This window comes from Chinchilla lanigera, unplaced genomic scaffold (genome assembly GCF_000276665.1).
Source record: "Chinchilla lanigera isolate Chin_1 unplaced genomic scaffold, ChiLan1.0 scaffold00013, whole genome shotgun sequence".
Taxonomy (NCBI): domain Eukaryota; kingdom Metazoa; phylum Chordata; class Mammalia; order Rodentia; family Chinchillidae; genus Chinchilla; species Chinchilla lanigera.
Window position 1 is genome coordinate 14,760,272 of NW_004955414.1, and position 18,915 is coordinate 14,779,186.

Consider the following 18,915-nt stretch of genomic DNA (forward strand, 5'->3'; position numbering starts at 1 on the left):
TATATATATATATGACTGAAAATTAAAGTACAACAAAGTTGTGATACATAGCTAAAGCAGTACTGACAGGGAAATTTATAGCACTGTCTTGGTTACTTTTCTCTCGCTGAGACAAAATACCCAATGCCCAAAATTAAGGAAGGTTTATTTAGCTTACAGTTTGTGGAGGTTTCAGTCCATACTTGGCCAGCTCCGAGGCAGAAGATAGCAAAGCAACAAGAGCAAAGGGAGGAATGGCAGCCGAACAGCAAACAGCCAGAGCAAAAGGGAGGAATAGCGGCAAGCAGCTTCCTTCCCTGCCTTACTTTGTAAACAGGCTACCCCCATCTAAGGGGCGTGTAGCTCTCACATAATCTCCATGCCCTCCTCTTCCATAGGCTCAGGATGTATACAAAGTAAGCATTCTGGCTTCCTGCTGAGTCACTTAGTCAAACCTCTAGACTCCCCAAGTTGACACAACATATTAACCATAACAAGCACCCAATATGTCATGAGGACTGTGGAAAGTCTGAGGTCAATAATATAAACTTCTACCTTAAGAACTTGGAAATAGGAGAGCAAAACAAGCCCATAGGAAGGAACAGAAAGTAACAGGAAGAGAATTAGTGAAACTAAAAGGATGAAAAATAGTCAAACAAAAAACATGTCTTTTTTTTTTTTTTTTGGTCTTTTTGAGACAGGGTCTTACTATGCAGTTCAGGGTGGTGTGGAGCTCCCTTTGTAGCCTAGGCTGGCCTCGAACTCACAACGATCCTCCTGCCTCAGCCTCCCGAGTGCTGGGATTACAGGCGTGTGCCACCACGCCTGGCAAAACATGGGTTTTTGAGACATGGTCTTGGTATGTAGTTCAAGCTGGTTTGAACTCACTATGTACCCCAGGCTTCCCTTGAACTTGCAGCAGTCCTGCCTCAGCCTTTGGAGGGTTGGGATTACAGGCATGTGCCACTATGCCTGGCACAAAAAAAATGTTTTTTGAAGAGCAGTAAAATTTGAGAAATGTCTAGCAAGGCTGATGAGACAAAGAAAGAACACATCACCAATATCAGGGATGGAACAGAATATCACAACAGACCTTACAGACTATCCTTATTAAGTCTTTTCATGAACGAAAAGAAAATGGGCAAAGACCTTAGTAGATGTTTTGCCAAAGAGGATGTTTAAAAAAATACTTTTTTGGTACTGGGAATCAAGTCAGGACCTCAGTGAGGATATTTTAATGGTAAATAAGCACATAAAGGTATATTCAACACTACTAACCACTAGGGAAATGCAAAGTGTGGAACAGTGACACACATGTATTAGAATTACTGAACTAAAAAATGGTGATGATAATAAATGTTGGTGAGGATACAGAGAGTGGATCACCTAGACATTCCTGGTGGAAATGTAAAAATGGTAGAGCTACTCTAGAAAAAGGTTAGCAGTTTTGACAAAAATACAATTTTCATATAACTTGGCAATTCCAGAATGAAAACTTGTATCACACAAAAACCAGACAGATGTTCACAGCAGCTTTATTTATGATAGCCCCAAACTGTAAATAATTTAGATGTCACCCTGTGGTTAATGGTGAATGGTTAAACTGCAATACATCTATATCATAAAATACCACTCAGCAATAGAAAAGAATGAACTATTGATATATTCAGCAATCAGGCTTAATCCCCGGAGAATTATGCTCAGTTCAAAAAAATCTGAAAGGTTACATACCATGTGGTATTTACAAAACATTCTTGAAATTACAAAATTATAAAAATGGAGGGTAGATTAGTAATTGGCAAGGGTTAAGGAAGGTTGGGGGAGGGGTGAAGTGGGAGAGAAGTAGGTGTGGCTATAACACACAGGGATCCTGACAGTGATGGAAATGTTTTGTACCTTGACTATCAATGTCAAATCCTGGTTAGGATACTGTACTATAGTTTTGTATGATGTGACCATAGGAGAAAATTGGTAAAGGGTACAGAGGCTCTCTATTATTTATTGCAAACACATACACTTCTACAATTATCTCAAAATGGAAAGTTTTTTAAAAGGAGAAAACCAACCAGAAAAAAAAAAACAAACAAACCACACTGCTTTCTTGTGAAGAACTGCTGTATGGCCAGGGCTTATGTAAGGTACTGTCATGAATGCTATTTCACTTCCATGAACTCTTATGAAAGATTAGGGTCATTTCTCAAATTATGTGTCATGAAACCCTATTTTTTTGTGACATTAATACCCTTCCCTGAGAGGTGTTATGCAAAACAGGTTTTCTAGTAAGTTGCAGGAAGATTAACAACAACATTTTTTTAACTGTAGGATTGTTCAAACTCTAATATCAAGTAAAAGTTATACACATGTTCAAAAACATGCCATCATACACAGCTTTTCTCAAGCTTTTCTGTTTTCAAACTCCTGTTTTCACATGATGCCAATTAAAAACTTGCCTGAGAAACTAGCATTCCATATACTATAAGAAATGTCAAGTTACAGATTTCTATCAACCTCTGCAGGAGTTAGGTTTTATGTGTTATTTCAGTTTAGGCTAAAGATTTACTGTTATAAAGTCTAGATATACTTTAATGATAGTGTTGATGATGATCCAAGGTACTTACCATGTAACAATATAAACAGATCGAAGTACTAATGTAAAGACCAACATTCCATACATGACCTGGACAAGAAAGAAAAATGAAGTCAGTACAAACATTCTTTGGCAAGGGACATATATTCTACCATCCAAAGTAGCACTTTCAACTAAGTGTAAACATCTATTACCTCTCTTTAAATTTTTTTTGGAACACAGAAATTCTATTTTACAAAAAAGCTTCTGTTACACTGTCTCATTTTAATCCATAACAAGTCAGTTGACAGCAAAAGAAAAAAGATACCCAATCATATGTGCACATATTTTTATTTGAAAAGGAAGTATTTCAGAGTTGGATACTTGATTGTCTACTGTAGTCCTTTATTCACCATAGAGTGTTGAAATTACAGTGAAAACATACTAATCATCTGGTAATTCACAAACTTAAATAAAAAAAGATCTCACACATTACCAGGAATTGCCATCTCCTTAGCAATAACTGAAATTTCTTCGTTTTCTCATTCAGTTGCTGCTGTACAGATAACACAGACTCTGTTCTGTCTTCTACCATGTTTTGAAGGAAGTTTGCTTTCACGGGACTTTCTTCCTCATTACATCAAGTATGGGGGAATGCAGCTCTGCTTTCTAAGCCAACGGATAAAAGCAACTGTCCTGGCAGATTCTGGTTTATCAAGCTCTGGAGGGCATGTCCCATTCACAGGGCAGGTTGAAGGTTTAATGACTTCCATCACAAAGAAATAATTTTCAGGATGCCTCAGTAAAGTTTATTAGACAGAATGTAAAGTACACACTCAAAGAAAACAATGTAAGCCCTCAAGATAGAGGTGCCTTTCACTACTTTTTTTTTCCTCTTTTTGAGACAGGGTCTCACTAAATAGTCCAGGTTGGCCTTGAACTTGTGGTGATCCTCCTACTTAAGCCTCTCAAGTGCTGGGATTACAGGTTTGTGCCATCCTACCTGGCTCATTACATTTTAAAGAGGGGACAGTGGATGAAAAAAAAGAATTAAGATGTGTCATGTACATGTAATAACTCCCCACAAGGGATGTAATCATTATATATTGCAAACATGTACCAATAAAAGTAAAATTGTAAAAGAGTAATTGCAATTATCTAATTAAGTCATGCTAACTTCTGAGGAAAATTAAGTGTGCTTATAAAAAATATCAGAAGTTCAACACCAATTTAAATTATATTACAGTAGAATAGTACTGTATGCATTCGCATTTGTCTTGTCCTTTATGATTCAGTTCTGTCGTTTCACATGGCCATGAGTCATTCCTTTTTGATGCTACATACTATTTATACATTTTTGTTTTGGCTCCATGCTGGTGATTGAACCCAGGGCCTAATGCATGCCAAGCATGTACTTTGTCACTAAACTACACCCCTGCCCCAGTTGCTACATATTATTTAATTGGTTGAAAATACCCCAGTTTATTTAACTACAATGCATTTATTGAACATTTTTGAACATTTTCACTACTATGAACTTACATCATAATGTACAGTTCCAAAGATTCTCTAAGGTATATAAACAGCAAGGTATGACTTAAAAAGCTACTGTTTTCTGATATTTTATAATATGATATATTATAAAATATATATTATATTCTGATATTTTATAATATGATAGATTATACTGTTTTCAATAATTTTATTTTTCTTCCCTAACAGGATAGGCCAAAATTCTCAGGAATAGAATTGGTAATAAAAGACACTGTAGCCAAGTGTGGTGGTACACACCTATAATCCCAGCACTTGGCAGGCTGAGGCAGGAAGATCTCTGTGAGTTTGAGGCCAGCCTGGACAACACAGTGAGACCCTGTCTCAAAAAACAGTAACAAAACAAATAAAAGATATTTTTATCTCATGCCTAATCTCAAATGGAAAGCTACAATGGTTCACCATTAAGTGTAATGTTACTACCATTTTATTGTTTTTTGGTGCTGGGGATCAAACCCAGGGCCTCATGCATGCTACACATATTCTCTATGAGCAAAACCCCCAGATCTACCATAGATATTTCAAAATAATCTTTATCAGAGTAAAAAGATCCCTTCTAATTTTAGTTTTAAGAGATGTTTTAAAATAATGAGTTGAAATTTTTTTTGTATCACTTAATTGCTTTTGTCCTTTAATCTTTCAACAGGACATCCTAATACTGATAGTCTACCTTTTTTTTTTTTTAAAGACAGGCTCTTGCTATGTTGCCTAGGCTGGCCTGAAATTCCTGGACTCACATGATCCTCCTGCCCCAGTTTCCCAAGTAGCTGGGACAACAGGAACATAACCACCACACCTGGCAGTAATATATTTTAAAATAAGGAAGGGTCTTCAGTTTAGTTTTTCCATCTTAAGATTGATTTGGCTATTTTTGGTCTTTTTGTCATTTCACATGAATGTTAGAATTTTATTTCTATTTCTGTAAAAACTGCGTTTGGAATTTTTATTGGGACTGCACTGAATTTACAGATCACTTTTATCAACACTTAATAAAAGTCTAACTCATAAGCAAAGGACGTCTCTCAATATGTGTGTGTCTTCATTTTTTTTACTGATGTTGTATGTACACATTTCTAATTTTGAGTTTTTCTTAGTTTAATTTTGCTCATCTTTCAATAAAACTCTTAGATTTGCTGCCCTTTTTAAAAAAATACTTTTCTATCTCATTTGTTTATGTTCTGACCTTTTTTTTTTTTTTTCCTTCAGCCAAACTAGGGCTTGGTTTATTCTTTTTCTAACTTTTTGAGGTATAACATTAAGTTGTTTGAGTTCTTTCTTCTTTTAATATAGGCATTTATCAGTATAAACTTCCCTTTGTACTGCTTTTGCTGTATTCCAAAACTTTTGTGGTTTAGTTTTTAAGATATTTTCTAATTTCCTTTTGATCTCTTTAACTCAACGGTTATTCAAGAATATACTGTTTAATTTCCACATTATTTATAAATTTTCCGGTTTTCCTTTTGTGATTGATTTCTAGTTTCTTTCCATCATGTTCAGAGAAATTATCTGCATGATTATTATTATTTTATTATTATTTATTAATTTTATTATTATTATTAATATTTTATTATTATTATTAACGATTATTATTATTATTATTATTTTTTTTGTCTTTTTGAGACAGGGTCTTGCTATGCAGTTCAGGCTGGCCTTGAGCTCACTTTGTAGCCCAGGCTGGTCTCGAACTCACAACGATCCTCCTGCCTCAGCCTTCTGAGTGCTAGGATTACAGGTGTGCGCCACCTGTATCCATAATTCCCTTAACCATTCTTCACTCTTCTCTTTTTGCTCCTCTTACTGAATTATGTCTTGTGACCTGTCTTTATGATTCCTTATCTTTTCCTGTTTGACCTAGTCTACTATTCAGCCACTCTAGTGAATTATTCAGTTCAGCTATTATCATCTTTATGACAGATATTTTGAATTCTGTTTCATTAGGGTCAGTTTCTGGAGATTATCTTGTGCCTGTGTTTGGAACATCTTTCTCTGTTTCTTTCCTTTCCATGACTCTCTGTTGGTGTCTGCACACCAGATAGAGGTTTTTTTTTTGTGGTACTGGGGATCAAACTCGTGACCTAGCACTTGCCAGGCAGGCCCTTACACCACTGAGCTATATCCCCAGCATGCACACCAGATAAAGGTGTCTATTCTATAAGAAGCTTTGGAAAATTTTGGGAACCAGATATGTGAACTGCAGCTTCTCCTGGGTGAAACTGGAATTGAAGTGGGTCTCTTCCTGATTGTACGGTGGTATACCATGGGATAGCTCTCCGGCTAAACGGTGTCCTGAATCTCCAAAGCAGCTTTGGGGAATGTGGTTTTGCATTCTCTTAGACAGCAGTTCCTCCCTGCTTAAAAAGAAAATTTGTATATAAATCACTGGTGGTTTGATGTGCTTTTGGACAAAAGGTGGCTCTAGGATTTTCTACTCCACTGCTTTGCTGATGTTATTCCTTTGATTTTATTTTGTTAAAATATATTCTTGATCTTTCCTTTTTTAGGCTTCCCCACCTGAAATACACATTTTAAGCCTAGTTATTTCCCTCCAATTACTGATTTTGCTGCATCCTATGTGTTTAATGTATTTATTTTCATTATGATATCCTTTCTTTCTTTCTTTCTTTCTTTCTTTCTTTCTTTCTTTCTTTCTTTCTTTCTCTCTTTCTTTCATTTACTTATTTATAGATAGGGGCTTGCTATGTAGTTCAGGTTGGCCTTGAACTCACTATGTAGCCCATGCCCTGGGCTCAAACTGTGATCTTCCTGCTTCTGCCTCCTGGGTGCTAGGATCACAGGTGTGTGCCACCACATGCAGCTTCATTATGATTCAATTTAAAATGTTTTCTAACTTTTATAATTTCTTTTGTCCATGGGTTACTGAAAATGATATTAACAACTACAACATAGTTGCAATATCATCAGAAATTATATTCTGAGTGCAATCCTTTGAAATGTGTTAAGACTTGTTTTTTATGGATCAAATACAGTCTTTTTTTTTTTAAATAAATGTTTTCTGGACATTAGGAAAAAATGTATTTCTGTAATCATTTGGTGCAGTCCTCACCTTTGCAATGTCCCATGACCCTGGTATGGGGAGCAAACATTTGCAGCCCTTTTTATTTGGGTTAATTTCCATCTTTGCCATTAACGAGGTGAGAAACTGGGCAAATTACTTAACCTTCCTCTCAGTTATCTCACATAAAATGTAGAGATTTTAGTAAGATAAGTTAGTCTAAACTACTTGAATAAACGTAAGATACATTGAGCATCCAACAGATGCTCCTTTCATTTTTTAAAATTTGCTTACACTTTTAAAATTTCTTTACACTTTTATTTTATAGTAAAATAGCACAAATGAAACACTAAAATTTAAAGAAAGCTATTTAAATTCTTGTTTTTCTACACTGTTTAGTGTGTTTATTCTTGAAAACCTTGAGTATCAAATGAAGAGATATTAGTGATGTGTTGTGTCCAGAAACAATCTTTAGGAGACATCTACTTTGGCAGAGAGATTTTAAGTACCCTTCAGACATCAGATGACTTATTATCTGATATATTCAATTACTGATTTGTCAATTTAGACATTAAAGAGCATTTGCTGACTTCTTAAACATTCTTTTTATCTATTCTGATATATTTTCTTTTTTTTGTTTAAGATGGTGTTTCTATTGAATGTGTTAGCTGTATTATTTGCATTTACCCTTGCAAGGCCATCACATTAAATAAATGGCATTTGGCTCTCCTTGGAGATATCTGGATCACCTTGGACTTAATACAGTGAAGTAGATCTGTTACCAGCATTTTCTTCCTCAGGGAAGGTAATCTGGTTTAGTCAGACAGATAATCCTGGCTATAGCAGATACTTTTAGAGAAGTGTTTATTAACCCCTTCCTTCTAACTTTATCTCACTACTTCTCTCCCTAGGCTCAACTCAGGTACCTTTCCATGATTATCACGGGCAGAATTCACTCATTAGGTTTCATTTTAATATGTAGCTTAATATCACACTATATTACTTCATTTAATGACTTGTGCTTTGCATCAGCTTATTTTTATATTATACTTGTGAGGTAATACTTCTTGTTTTGAACATTTTTTCTATTAAAGAACAGAGACAATAAAATTTTCCACGAGTAATCAAGTGGCAAGAAATCAAGATTCTAAAGCTCCCTTGCACTAGACATAATTGCTTTTTTCTTCTTTTCCACTACTTTTAGGATTTGAAAACTATCTTAAATTTTGTCACAAATTTCAAAACAATTCTTTTTTTTCCGTTTTTTTGGTGGTACTTGCATTAAACCTTGGGTAACAGTACCACTAAAGTGTATCTTCAGCCTTAAAATTTTTTTTTTTCGTTTGAGACAGAGTATCTTGGTCAACTGGCTGGGTTGGCCTTGAACTTGTGGTCCTTCTGCCTCAGCTTTTTGAGTAGCTGACACTACAGATGTGTACCACCATGCCTGGCAAAACAACTTTTCTAAATTTCTACACATAAGTATATGAAAAATTACATGAAAGATTAACAGAACCAGGCGTGGTGGCATTTGCCTGTAATCCCAGAACTCAGGAGGCTGAGGCAGGAGGATCGCCACAAGTTTGAGGCCAGCCTGGGCTACAAAGTAAGTTCAAGGCCAGCCTGGACTACGTAGCAAGACCCTGTCTCAATAAAACAAAACAAAACAAAACAAAACAAAACAAAACAAAACAAAACAAAACAACCTTGAGAGCAATACTGAACTTTTACAAAAGAAGAAAACAAAAACTCCAGTTTTCTTAAGAATGTACACAGAAAAAGAATAATTAAAGATATACACACTTTTTTAAAAAGCCACGTGTGTGGTACACATAGAAAGTATTCATCCTAATTGCTTAACAAATCAGCTAGATTAGACATGTGAGGCAAAGAAATTTTCAAATACAGCTTTACAGGGGGCTGGGGATTTAGCTCAGCGGCACCACGCCTGCCTGGCAAGTGCAAGGTTGTGAGTTCGACTCCCAGTACCGGAAAAGAAAACAAACAAACAGACAAAAAAACCAAAACAAAACAAATACAGCTTTACAAAATAATGAGAAATACTATTGGCTTCAATATTCATTTCAGACAGAAAAGTGAAAACTGTCTTAGATTTGCTAGTTGGTATAAAACAACAGGATTGAAATAGATGATTAAATATTGAAATGAAAGATTATAGCAGTTTAAAGAAAAAACAGAAGGTAAATAATGAGGTATAAAATAGAGGGCAAATATAGTCATTAGAAACATTTAAGGCATATTATCAAGAGAATATATATGTAGGAGTTTGAGCTTTTTAAGTAATATGAACTGGAAGCACGCAAAGTCATGCTAGAAAAACCAATCATTATGTTAGTTAAAGAATAAGTAGAACTGAAAAATAATGATGTTTTGATTATTTTACCATGATGTTACCCCTGGTTTGAAAAGCTATTATTAAAGGTCATATTCTATTATGTTAGTTCTTTATTTTTAAAAGTACCAGGATAAGCCAGGTATCTGGCACATGCCTGTAACCCCAGCATTTTATTAATTTCTGCTCTAACCTTTCTAGTTTCCTTCCTTGCACAGCTCTGGGTTTGGGATTGCTCTTGTTTTTCTAAGACTGTAAAATGTATTATTAGATTATTTATTTGGGGTTGCTCTGATTTTTCAATATGGGTGTTCACTGCTATAAACTTTCCTAAGACTGCTTTCATTGTGTCCTATAAGCTCTGGTATATTGTACTGGCATTATCATTTAATTCTAGAAACTGTGTTATTTCTTCTTAATTTCCTCTGTGACTGATGATTATTCAAGAGTGTGTTATTTGATTTCCATACATTTGGAGTTTCTGTTTTTCTTTTGCTACTGATTTCTAGTTTCACTGCACTGTGATCTGATAATATGCATGGTAAAATGGCAATTCTTCACTCTGCTTTTTGTTCCTTTTTTATTATCTAATTTTCCCAACATTTTACTTTGAAGAAACTTATCCCTACAAGTAAACTGAAAATATAAATACAATGAACAGCAAGCCATATACTATATTATTTTTATTATTTATATTTTCTTTCTAGGTTGAGAAGGTATCTAATTTTTCTGTTTAAACCTGACTAGTTATTTGACACAAGGGCAGTGATTAAACAAATACTAGATGTTGTCTTTTCCTGATTATAATACTCTAATTCATTCTTCATCTGCTAGAATCACAAACTTCTTTTTTTTTTTTTTTTTTTTGGCTTTTTGAGACAGGGTGTGGCTATGCAGTTCAGGTTGACCTTGAGCTCACTTTGTAGCCCAGGCTGGCCTCGAACTTGCAACGATTCTCCTGCCTCAGCCTCCCAAGTGCTGGGATTACAGGTGTGTACCACCACACTTGGCTAGAATCACAAATTTCTAATACAAAAAGCCGATCATATCTCTTCTTAGCTTAATTACTAATAACAGCTAATACCTTTACTATAAAGCCAGCAGTATAACAAATACATTATATACATGATCTCATTTAATTCTACAATCCTATGAAGTACTGTTATTGATGCCCATCTTATAGGTAGGGATATGGAGGCACAGAGGATTAAATAACTTCTCTAGGTTCACACAGGATATAACAAATTAGCTCTGGACCCAGACAAACTAATCCCCAAATCCATGCACTTAAGCAAGAACTGATCATGCTTTCTTATTCTTCCTTCAGTTTGAGCATACTCCTCTAGGCTGAAATCCCTGCAAATTCCTATTTATCTTTCTTACCAAGTATATGTGGGCATGCCTCCTTTGTTTTCTATTCTAGAAGAGTTCCTTAATCTTTCTTCATCTTTTATGACATTTTTGAAGGGTGTAATCAAGTTAGTTTGTGCAGTGTCCTTTAGTTTGGGTTTGTTTGGTGTTTCCTTATTATTAACTCAGGCTGTCAATTCTTTGGCAGGAATACCAGATAACTGACATGTCCTTCTCAGCCTTCAGATTAGGAGAAACATGATACCTACTTGAACATTCACTGGTGATGCTAACTTTGATCACAAATTTCTCCACACAGTTTTCTTAATATAATGTACAAATCATGAATTCATATCAGTACTTCCAACTTCAATTCAATTACACAAAGATCATTGTAGAAACCTCAGTTATTTGTTTGGTAGCTTCTTATAAAAGATATTACAAAGGATACAGATGAAGAGGTGGACAGGATGAGATATGGGAGAAGGGACACAAAATTTCTATGCCCTCCCTGGAAATACCACCTGACCTTCACATGTTTAACTATGTGGAAAATCCTATCTTGTATGTATGTATGTATGTATGTATGTACGTATGTATGGTGCTGGGGGGGTGGTCAAACTCAGGGCCCTGCATATTCCAAGTATATGCTTTACCACTGAATACATCAGCAAATATTACGGCTACACATAGAGAAAAAATATTTGTTACTGGAAAAACATGGATATTGCAGCAGCAGACATTAATACTTTGTTATTTTTCTACATAAAAATAGTATCAAATAGTTCTAAAACACAAAATGGAAAACTGATGGTCATAAACATATAAAAATTAACCCACAATTTCCGAATTTCTTTTGTGGTTACAATTTTTCTCCCTTTTACTGGCAAAGAAGAAATTTGTAAAACCTGAAGATTCTTTATATAACTCAACTTCATTTTTTCACTGTGTAAATAAATCTAAGCAAAAGCATAACTAAATCATGACCTGATTTCAAACTACAGTAAACAAGAAGGCAATGACGCCTTTTCCTATAGCATTACTTTAGCACACTTGCTTCCAGCTGACCTGGAGAAAAGCAAGGTCCAACAATGAGGTCATGAAATTTGTTTTAACAGATTTCAGCTAGATAATTACTGTACAGTTTGAGTTTAAAGAGTTATAGGAGTACTTTTTCATATAAGCACACAATATCTTAAAACTACAGGCCTTTGACATTCCTTCAAAGTGTGCTTACTGACTTCTTTATGTTAGCTAGTTTGTTAAAAGAATGATGACAGGAGTCAGATAAATCTAGGTTACAATCTTGGCTCTGCTCCTTACTGTCATTCAGGGGCAATTTACTTAATACTTCTCAGTTCCTGTCCCTTAAGATATGCATAATAATCCCTAATTTGTAGGACTGTCAGATTAGAAATCTGGGTAGTAATGAACACAGTACCAGGCACACAGCTTCACTCAATAAATAAAACTATTTAAGGTCTACAACTCTGTTTCACTTTGGTTTCATAATGTCATATATTTAAATCATCATTTCCTTCCTACAGCAAAGTTTCCTGGGTTTGCTTCCTTCAAACTAAGTAACTTATCACATCAAAAAATTTAGATGAAAGCACAGACCTGCACTCCCAGCCCTGGGAAACAGAACTGTGAATTCAATGCCAGCCTAGGTTACATCGCAGCCTGGAAAAACTGAAAAATCCTTGAATATTTCCCCCCTTAATTTATTTTAATAAATTTTTTTAGACTGCTTCAAAAAAATCACAAAATTGTATTAAATTAAGGCAGGGAATTCAAAGATTTTTTAGTTTGTCTTTTCTAGATCATAATATCATAAAAAGACTTCATGTATGTATGCATATGATGCTCCCCGTTTTGTTCTGCTTGTAAGAGCAATGCTAGATCTGACTCACTAGTATTAACAGCCAGCTGGACCTAGCCATTGGCTATCCCAGGTATTTCCTGCTTTATCTGATTCCTGTAGGCACCTCTGCAAACTCTTTTGCATCTCTTGCACTTCCGTACCTTGTAGCCAGTTTGCAACCTCTGTTTGTTTATTTTTCCCCCTTCCTTATTTTTTTCAGTATTAGAAGATTGAACTCAGGGCCTTGTGTATGCTGGCCAAGCACTTTTATCACTGAGCTACACTCCACTCCGAGCCCAGAATCTTTGCCTGTCTGTCTGTCTATCCATCCACCCATCCATCCATCCATCCATCTGCCATGCTGGGGATTGAACGCCAGGCCTTTGCACTGAGCTACATACAACCCCAGCCATTTTTATTTTGCCACAAGGTCTTGCTAAATTCCCAGGCAGGGCTTGAACTTGCAAACCTCCTGCCTCAGCCTCCCAAAGTGCTGCGATTAAAGGCATGTACCACCATGCCTGGCTGCAACCTGTTTTAAATACTTAACTACTTTCTTAGGACATTTTCAAAATTGTGTATGTATATAATTTCCTGGGAAAGGAAAACACAAAGCAGTCATGTACTGACAAACAAATGGGTGATAATTTTAAAAAAAATTACCTGATGGAACACAGGCTCTTTCACCTTAAGATAAACCTGTAAGATATTAGAAGAAACACATGTGAATGAGGTGTACTATTGTGGGGGGTATTCTAACTACTATGCAAATTCTAAACCTCTCCTGTTCCACTTGGACCTGACTCCAGCCACATAAAAACCAACCAGATTAGGTACAGGTGACTCTTATCCAGTGTTAGCTCTGCCATGGTAAATAAAATATTTCAAATCTGTTGACTACTTTGACCTGTTTGGCTTCTATATGGATACTAACGAGGGGTGAAGACATTGACAGTCCCTGTCCCAGATCTGTTCTGTAGTAGCAAGAACACTGGACTTACAATTAAGCAGTTGATTTTCATACTCGCCACGTAAATGCTACACCTATTGAACAAAAGACTCATTTTTCTTTATCCGGATAATGGAGAGTAATAGTAGCGAGGAATGATAAGCTAAAATACATACACGTGCCTAGCACACAGATGTACCTCAGTTACTTACGTAGATGCATCTCACATACAAAAGCCCTGGTTTTGTGCTTCAGTGGCATATGGGCGATCAAGTTTCACACTTCTCTATCTTTAAACATGCTGCTCTTTACTTTGCTCAGAAATTCTCCCTCTCTAGGAAGTACTCTTATTTTAAGATTCAACTCTAAGTATACATCTTTCTTGAAGCCTTTTCTGAACCCTTCTCTCTACACTAGAAGCAGTCATTCACCTTTTTTCTAGCATTACTGTCTATATATAAACTTTATGGCATTAGTTTGTTTCTCTCCTTTACAAAACAATGTCTTTGATAGCAAGGAATGGACTTAAATAGCGCTATATTCCATTTAATATAGTGATCTAATAACATTTTCTATAATTTTAACATCTGACTACAAAGTTCATTTCTAGACTAAGTTTCCTGTACAAAAAAAATCAGATTATTTCCTTTTAAGGAGGTATAGGACTTTGAAAATATGTGTCTGAGACATTATATATTGTAACTCTAAACTTAGTAAACAGTACAAGGGAATCCTTCTAATCTCTGAATTCTTTATTTCAAAATACTGATTTTGGAGACACACCTCTTAAAGGTAAAGAATTATGGAGTCCTTACCATGTGCCAAGTATTAATTTTCACAACTAATATGAAATATACACTATTATTAACATATTCATTTTACAGATAAATAACTTGCCTAAGGTTTCCACAGTTACTAAGTAACTGTTAGATCCAAACTCCTATCTGACTGATTCCAAAGCCTGCTTCTAACTATATTATCTCTTAATTTACAGAAGGGGGCTCATCTTGACTTTGCCACTAATTCTCTTTATAAACTTCACTGGTGAAACAGGCATTAACACTCTCTAGACTTTATTCTCCTTTTAAAAATACAGTTACAAGACTTCTTTTCTCTTCTGAAGTTTTAAGATTCTTTCACCATTAACCAGTATGCAGCTAAAACAAAGGAACACAGAAGCTCATGAAAATACAGTAGGGCATAATGTTCTTTCAATGTCCTATCTCAACTAGTTGAAATCTAGCTTCTGCTTTCATCAATTTACTGTTAACAATATCCTCATTAAATTACTTGTCTTCTAACTGAAAATTTCTGCTGGCTCTCAATCTTCCACTATACTTAATTCATTTGGAGGCAAGTAATACTGTTAACCTACTAGAGGTTTCTTGTTTGTTTGGTTTTACTCTTTGACGTCAGGCTCCTGAGCTTCCAAATCTCTGATTACTTGTTCTCAGTCTCCTTTGCTGGCTCTAGTTTTTCCATCTGTCCCTCAAATGGCTGCATCCTATAGAACTGTAACTTTAGTCACACTAATGGCCTATATTATTTCTGTGTCAGTTCATCCATCCTCACATTTCTAGTACTACCTATGTTCTGCCAATTCTCAAATCTACATCTTTAGCCCAGCCTACCTGTTAGCCTCAGGTGTTATTCTGGGCATCTCAAACTCAATACATTCTGAATTGAATGTACTAACCCCTCTCCCATGGAGCAGACCTACTCATTTTCTTTTCTGAAAAACTGCTCATCCTCCAAGCTTCCCATCATGGTTAAGGACATACTGTGTATGCTCACAGCTGGGCCATAAACTGGGCAACCATTCTAGACAACCTCTTTCTAATTCTACCCTTTCTATTAAGATTGCACCCACTTATAATATGCTTCATCTGTTCAAAACCTTTCTCAATTCCACTAGAGGTGGTGATTTAATGCGATCATAAATGTAAAGTCCTTAATACAATATCTGGAACATAGTAAGTAATTAAAAACAGTAATTCACTATGTTGTTCCAACATTTTATGCCTCTGAACACAGAAATGACTAAATGTTTCAGGGGCCTCACAGACTCTTAATTATCAATTAAAATCTCGCTAAAATATCTCCTTTCTGAAGCTTCCTTTCATTTTTAAAAAATTTACCCTGATAAATAAAAATGTAAGTTACCCACACTTACGAAGTACCATGTATGTTCAAGCAGTATTAATTGACTCTCCATTATTTCATCATCATATAGCTTTTAACTCTTTTATTGCAACTACCCTTTTTCCTTTTTTCTTGAGACAGGGTCTCCCTATGTAGTTCAGGCTGGCCTTGAACTCATTATGTAGCTCAGGCTGGCCTCAAACCTGTGATGATCCTCCTGCCTCGCCTCCCAAATGCTGGGATTACTAATGTGTGCCACCATACCCAGCTCTGCAATTATCTTTTGATGTAATTCTCTGCTTCCTGTCTAACTTTTCTAACAGAATGAATTCCTCATAAATAGCAACTGCTTTTTAGTCACCTTTGTATTTGACATATAGGTTTCCAATAAATGTTTATTGAAATGAATATTTTCTTAATACAAATGCAATTCATTTGAAGGGAAAAGCATAGAGTTGGATCAAAAGTGATTTAGTACCTCAACTTATTAGGAATAGTCACACTAGGCCCAAGAGAGCAAAGGCAATCTCTTGTTTTTAACAAATAGGAGGTAATATGCAATCCATGAGAAAAGTTCATTTTTTTCACTGCTACTAAAAAAATTTACTTTTTGACTTTACAGTTTTGAAAAAAACATTAAGTTATTTGGACTGCAGAGAACATAACACTTGAAAAGAAGACAAAAGAACAATCTCTAAAAATGAGGTATTTTGGTTGTACACAGAAACATTTCAATTTGAACAGCTTGAAGTAAAAACAGAAAGTAAAATGTGCCAAACTCCATAAATGGCAAATTCACATGCTTAATCTGTTAAAGATAAAATATGACTTACTGTGGTTACTATTAAACTGAATAGAACTAATGTAAAAATCAGATGGTAGTTTACTGAGTTCTTTGTCTTGAAGCATTCAAACCTTAAAAAAAGGGAGAAAGAAACTTTCTTTAGAATATACAACTAGGAACATAAACAGAGCACTGCTTTACCACTTGCCCGCATGCCTCCGCAAGCTAGTGATACCCTTCAATTCTTCCCATCCATGTTCTCATCTTGGAAACCCTGCACTGCCTACAGCCTTCAAGAATTTGGAGGGGCCAGGAATAGACATCTGACTTAAGCTGGGGTAATGAGAGGCTCTCTCTTGAAAGTCGAAGAGTTTGGCAGCTATAGACTAAATCAATTAAGTATAGAATTATGAATCAGATGGGTGCAAGGTCTGAGGTTGATATTTCGGGGCAACCAAACTGAAGAATCAAGTGGATGAATGATCATACAAGTAATCTGCAGAGAGGGAAGAATAAAGTAGATATGAAGACTCAAAGCCAAGTGGAGAGGAAGGAATGGAGAAAAGAGGGAGGGAAGAAGAAGCTGCCTTCCCTGTTCTGTTGAGGTGAGATGGTACTTTCTGCTATTCATATAATTTTCTCATGTCCTTACAAAAAACAAACCTCTTAAGCTAACTTGAGTAAGTTTCTATATTTTGCAACTGTTTATCACTAAGTAAATTTTTATTTTTATGATAAGCAGCTGGCTTTATTTTGTTTACATAAACCATAACAGTTGTTTATTATCATTATCAAGCATTCTACACTGTACATAAGTGTACTGTTATACACTTACATGGCAGGCAGCACATTATGTTTGTTTACATCAGCATCACCACAAATACTTACATGATGTGTTATGCTACAACATTATCATGGTTAAGAAATCACCAGGTGGTAAGAATTTTTCAGCCCCATTATAGTCTTATGGGATAATCACAGTATAGACTGAAATATTGTTACAATAAGTACTGTATTATAGTACAGTAAGTACTATAAGTACTATAATACACATACTATAATCTTATTAACAGGACCATTTGTATCATTTTTTCCTAATATCTATCTTTTATTTTGGTCTTTATTTACATTTGGGTTTCTCATATAAGAAAAACTGCAATATTTAACCTTGTGTATCTGACATTTCACTTAACAAGGTGAAACCATTTTCCTAGAAAGGACTCAAGTATGCTTTATGGCACAGTAATACTCCCTTCTACATAAACGCCACATTTTTCTTTATCCATTCATCTGTTGTTGAACATGTAGCCTTCTTCCCAGATTTAGCTACTATGAATGGTGCTGCTATGAACACTGGGTATACATATATCACTGTAACATGATGTCCTTAACTCAGAAAGGTATCTAGAAGGGGAATAAAACTATTTTTAAAAATCACTCTGTTATCCTTTTTTCTTCACTGTCTCCCCAACTAGACTGGAAATGTTGTGTGTGCAGGGATATAATCTTACTATTTTTTTCATTTATCTAGTCATTAGGGTAGTGCCTGATGCACAGGAGACAGTAAATAAGAAAATATGAACAACTAATTGGCCATATGTAAGTACCCAACTTTTGAAGACTGTCTTGGTAAAGGCAACAGGAGCATTTTACAGTGTACTAACTGGTTGTGGGAAGTGGATATATCTTTTATTTCCTTAATTGTAAAGAGCTTAGTTGAGATAATTTTAAAATTCCCTTTTACTTTTAAATTTTGTGACTTTATGGCTTAGAAATGATGAAAATGTTAGGTAGAATATGTGTTTTTACCTTCAAGTTATGAGCTCATGGCTTAAAAGAGGATGGAAAACTTAGGCGGGTAACTGTGAATTATAGTTACCCTTTTCATTCTGTCTATAATTTAGAGTTATCACTTCAAATGTCCTCAAAGCAGATTACTTGTTAAAAAAGCAAAGGTCTTTAGTAGGCCTGGCTTATCTTTCTTACTGGGGTAATCCTACTTTATTATATATAGCCACTTTTTAATCTATCCCCTTACTAAGTTCTTTGTTTATGTAGAGTCCAAGATCATGTTCTATACAGTAAAGGATCCTGTCTAACCCCAAAGACCTTTACATGTTTCATAAATGAACAAATATCTATCTATCTATCACCTATTTAGGTAAGGCACGTTTAAATATGGTTACAAGTCTAGACTACTTTGTATACTTGGTATGTCCAAAGAATATCCTAATGAATTAACAGAAAAATCATATACAAAATTAGCAACATCATGGAATAAAAAGGTTAATCCTCAAAAATCAATTGTATTTTGTAAGTGCTAGCAATGAACAACTGGAAAACAAAGTTTTAAAAACTTTTTTC

At 35.2% G+C, this 18,915-nt stretch overlaps 1 protein-coding gene across 1 annotated transcript in view; it reads right to left on the bottom strand.

Annotated features, from left to right (window-relative positions):
• Acer3 (alkaline ceramidase 3) overlaps positions 1-18,915 on the bottom strand; it is a gene marked incomplete at its 5' end in the record, with an annotated part of 105,905 nt that overhangs the window by 19,245 nt on the left and 67,745 nt on the right. The window contains 3 exon segments of the mRNA XM_005379846.2: positions 2,598-2,656; positions 13,340-13,375; positions 16,601-16,682. Coding sequence (XP_005379903.1) covers positions 2,598-2,656; positions 13,340-13,375; positions 16,601-16,682 — 177 coding nt within the window.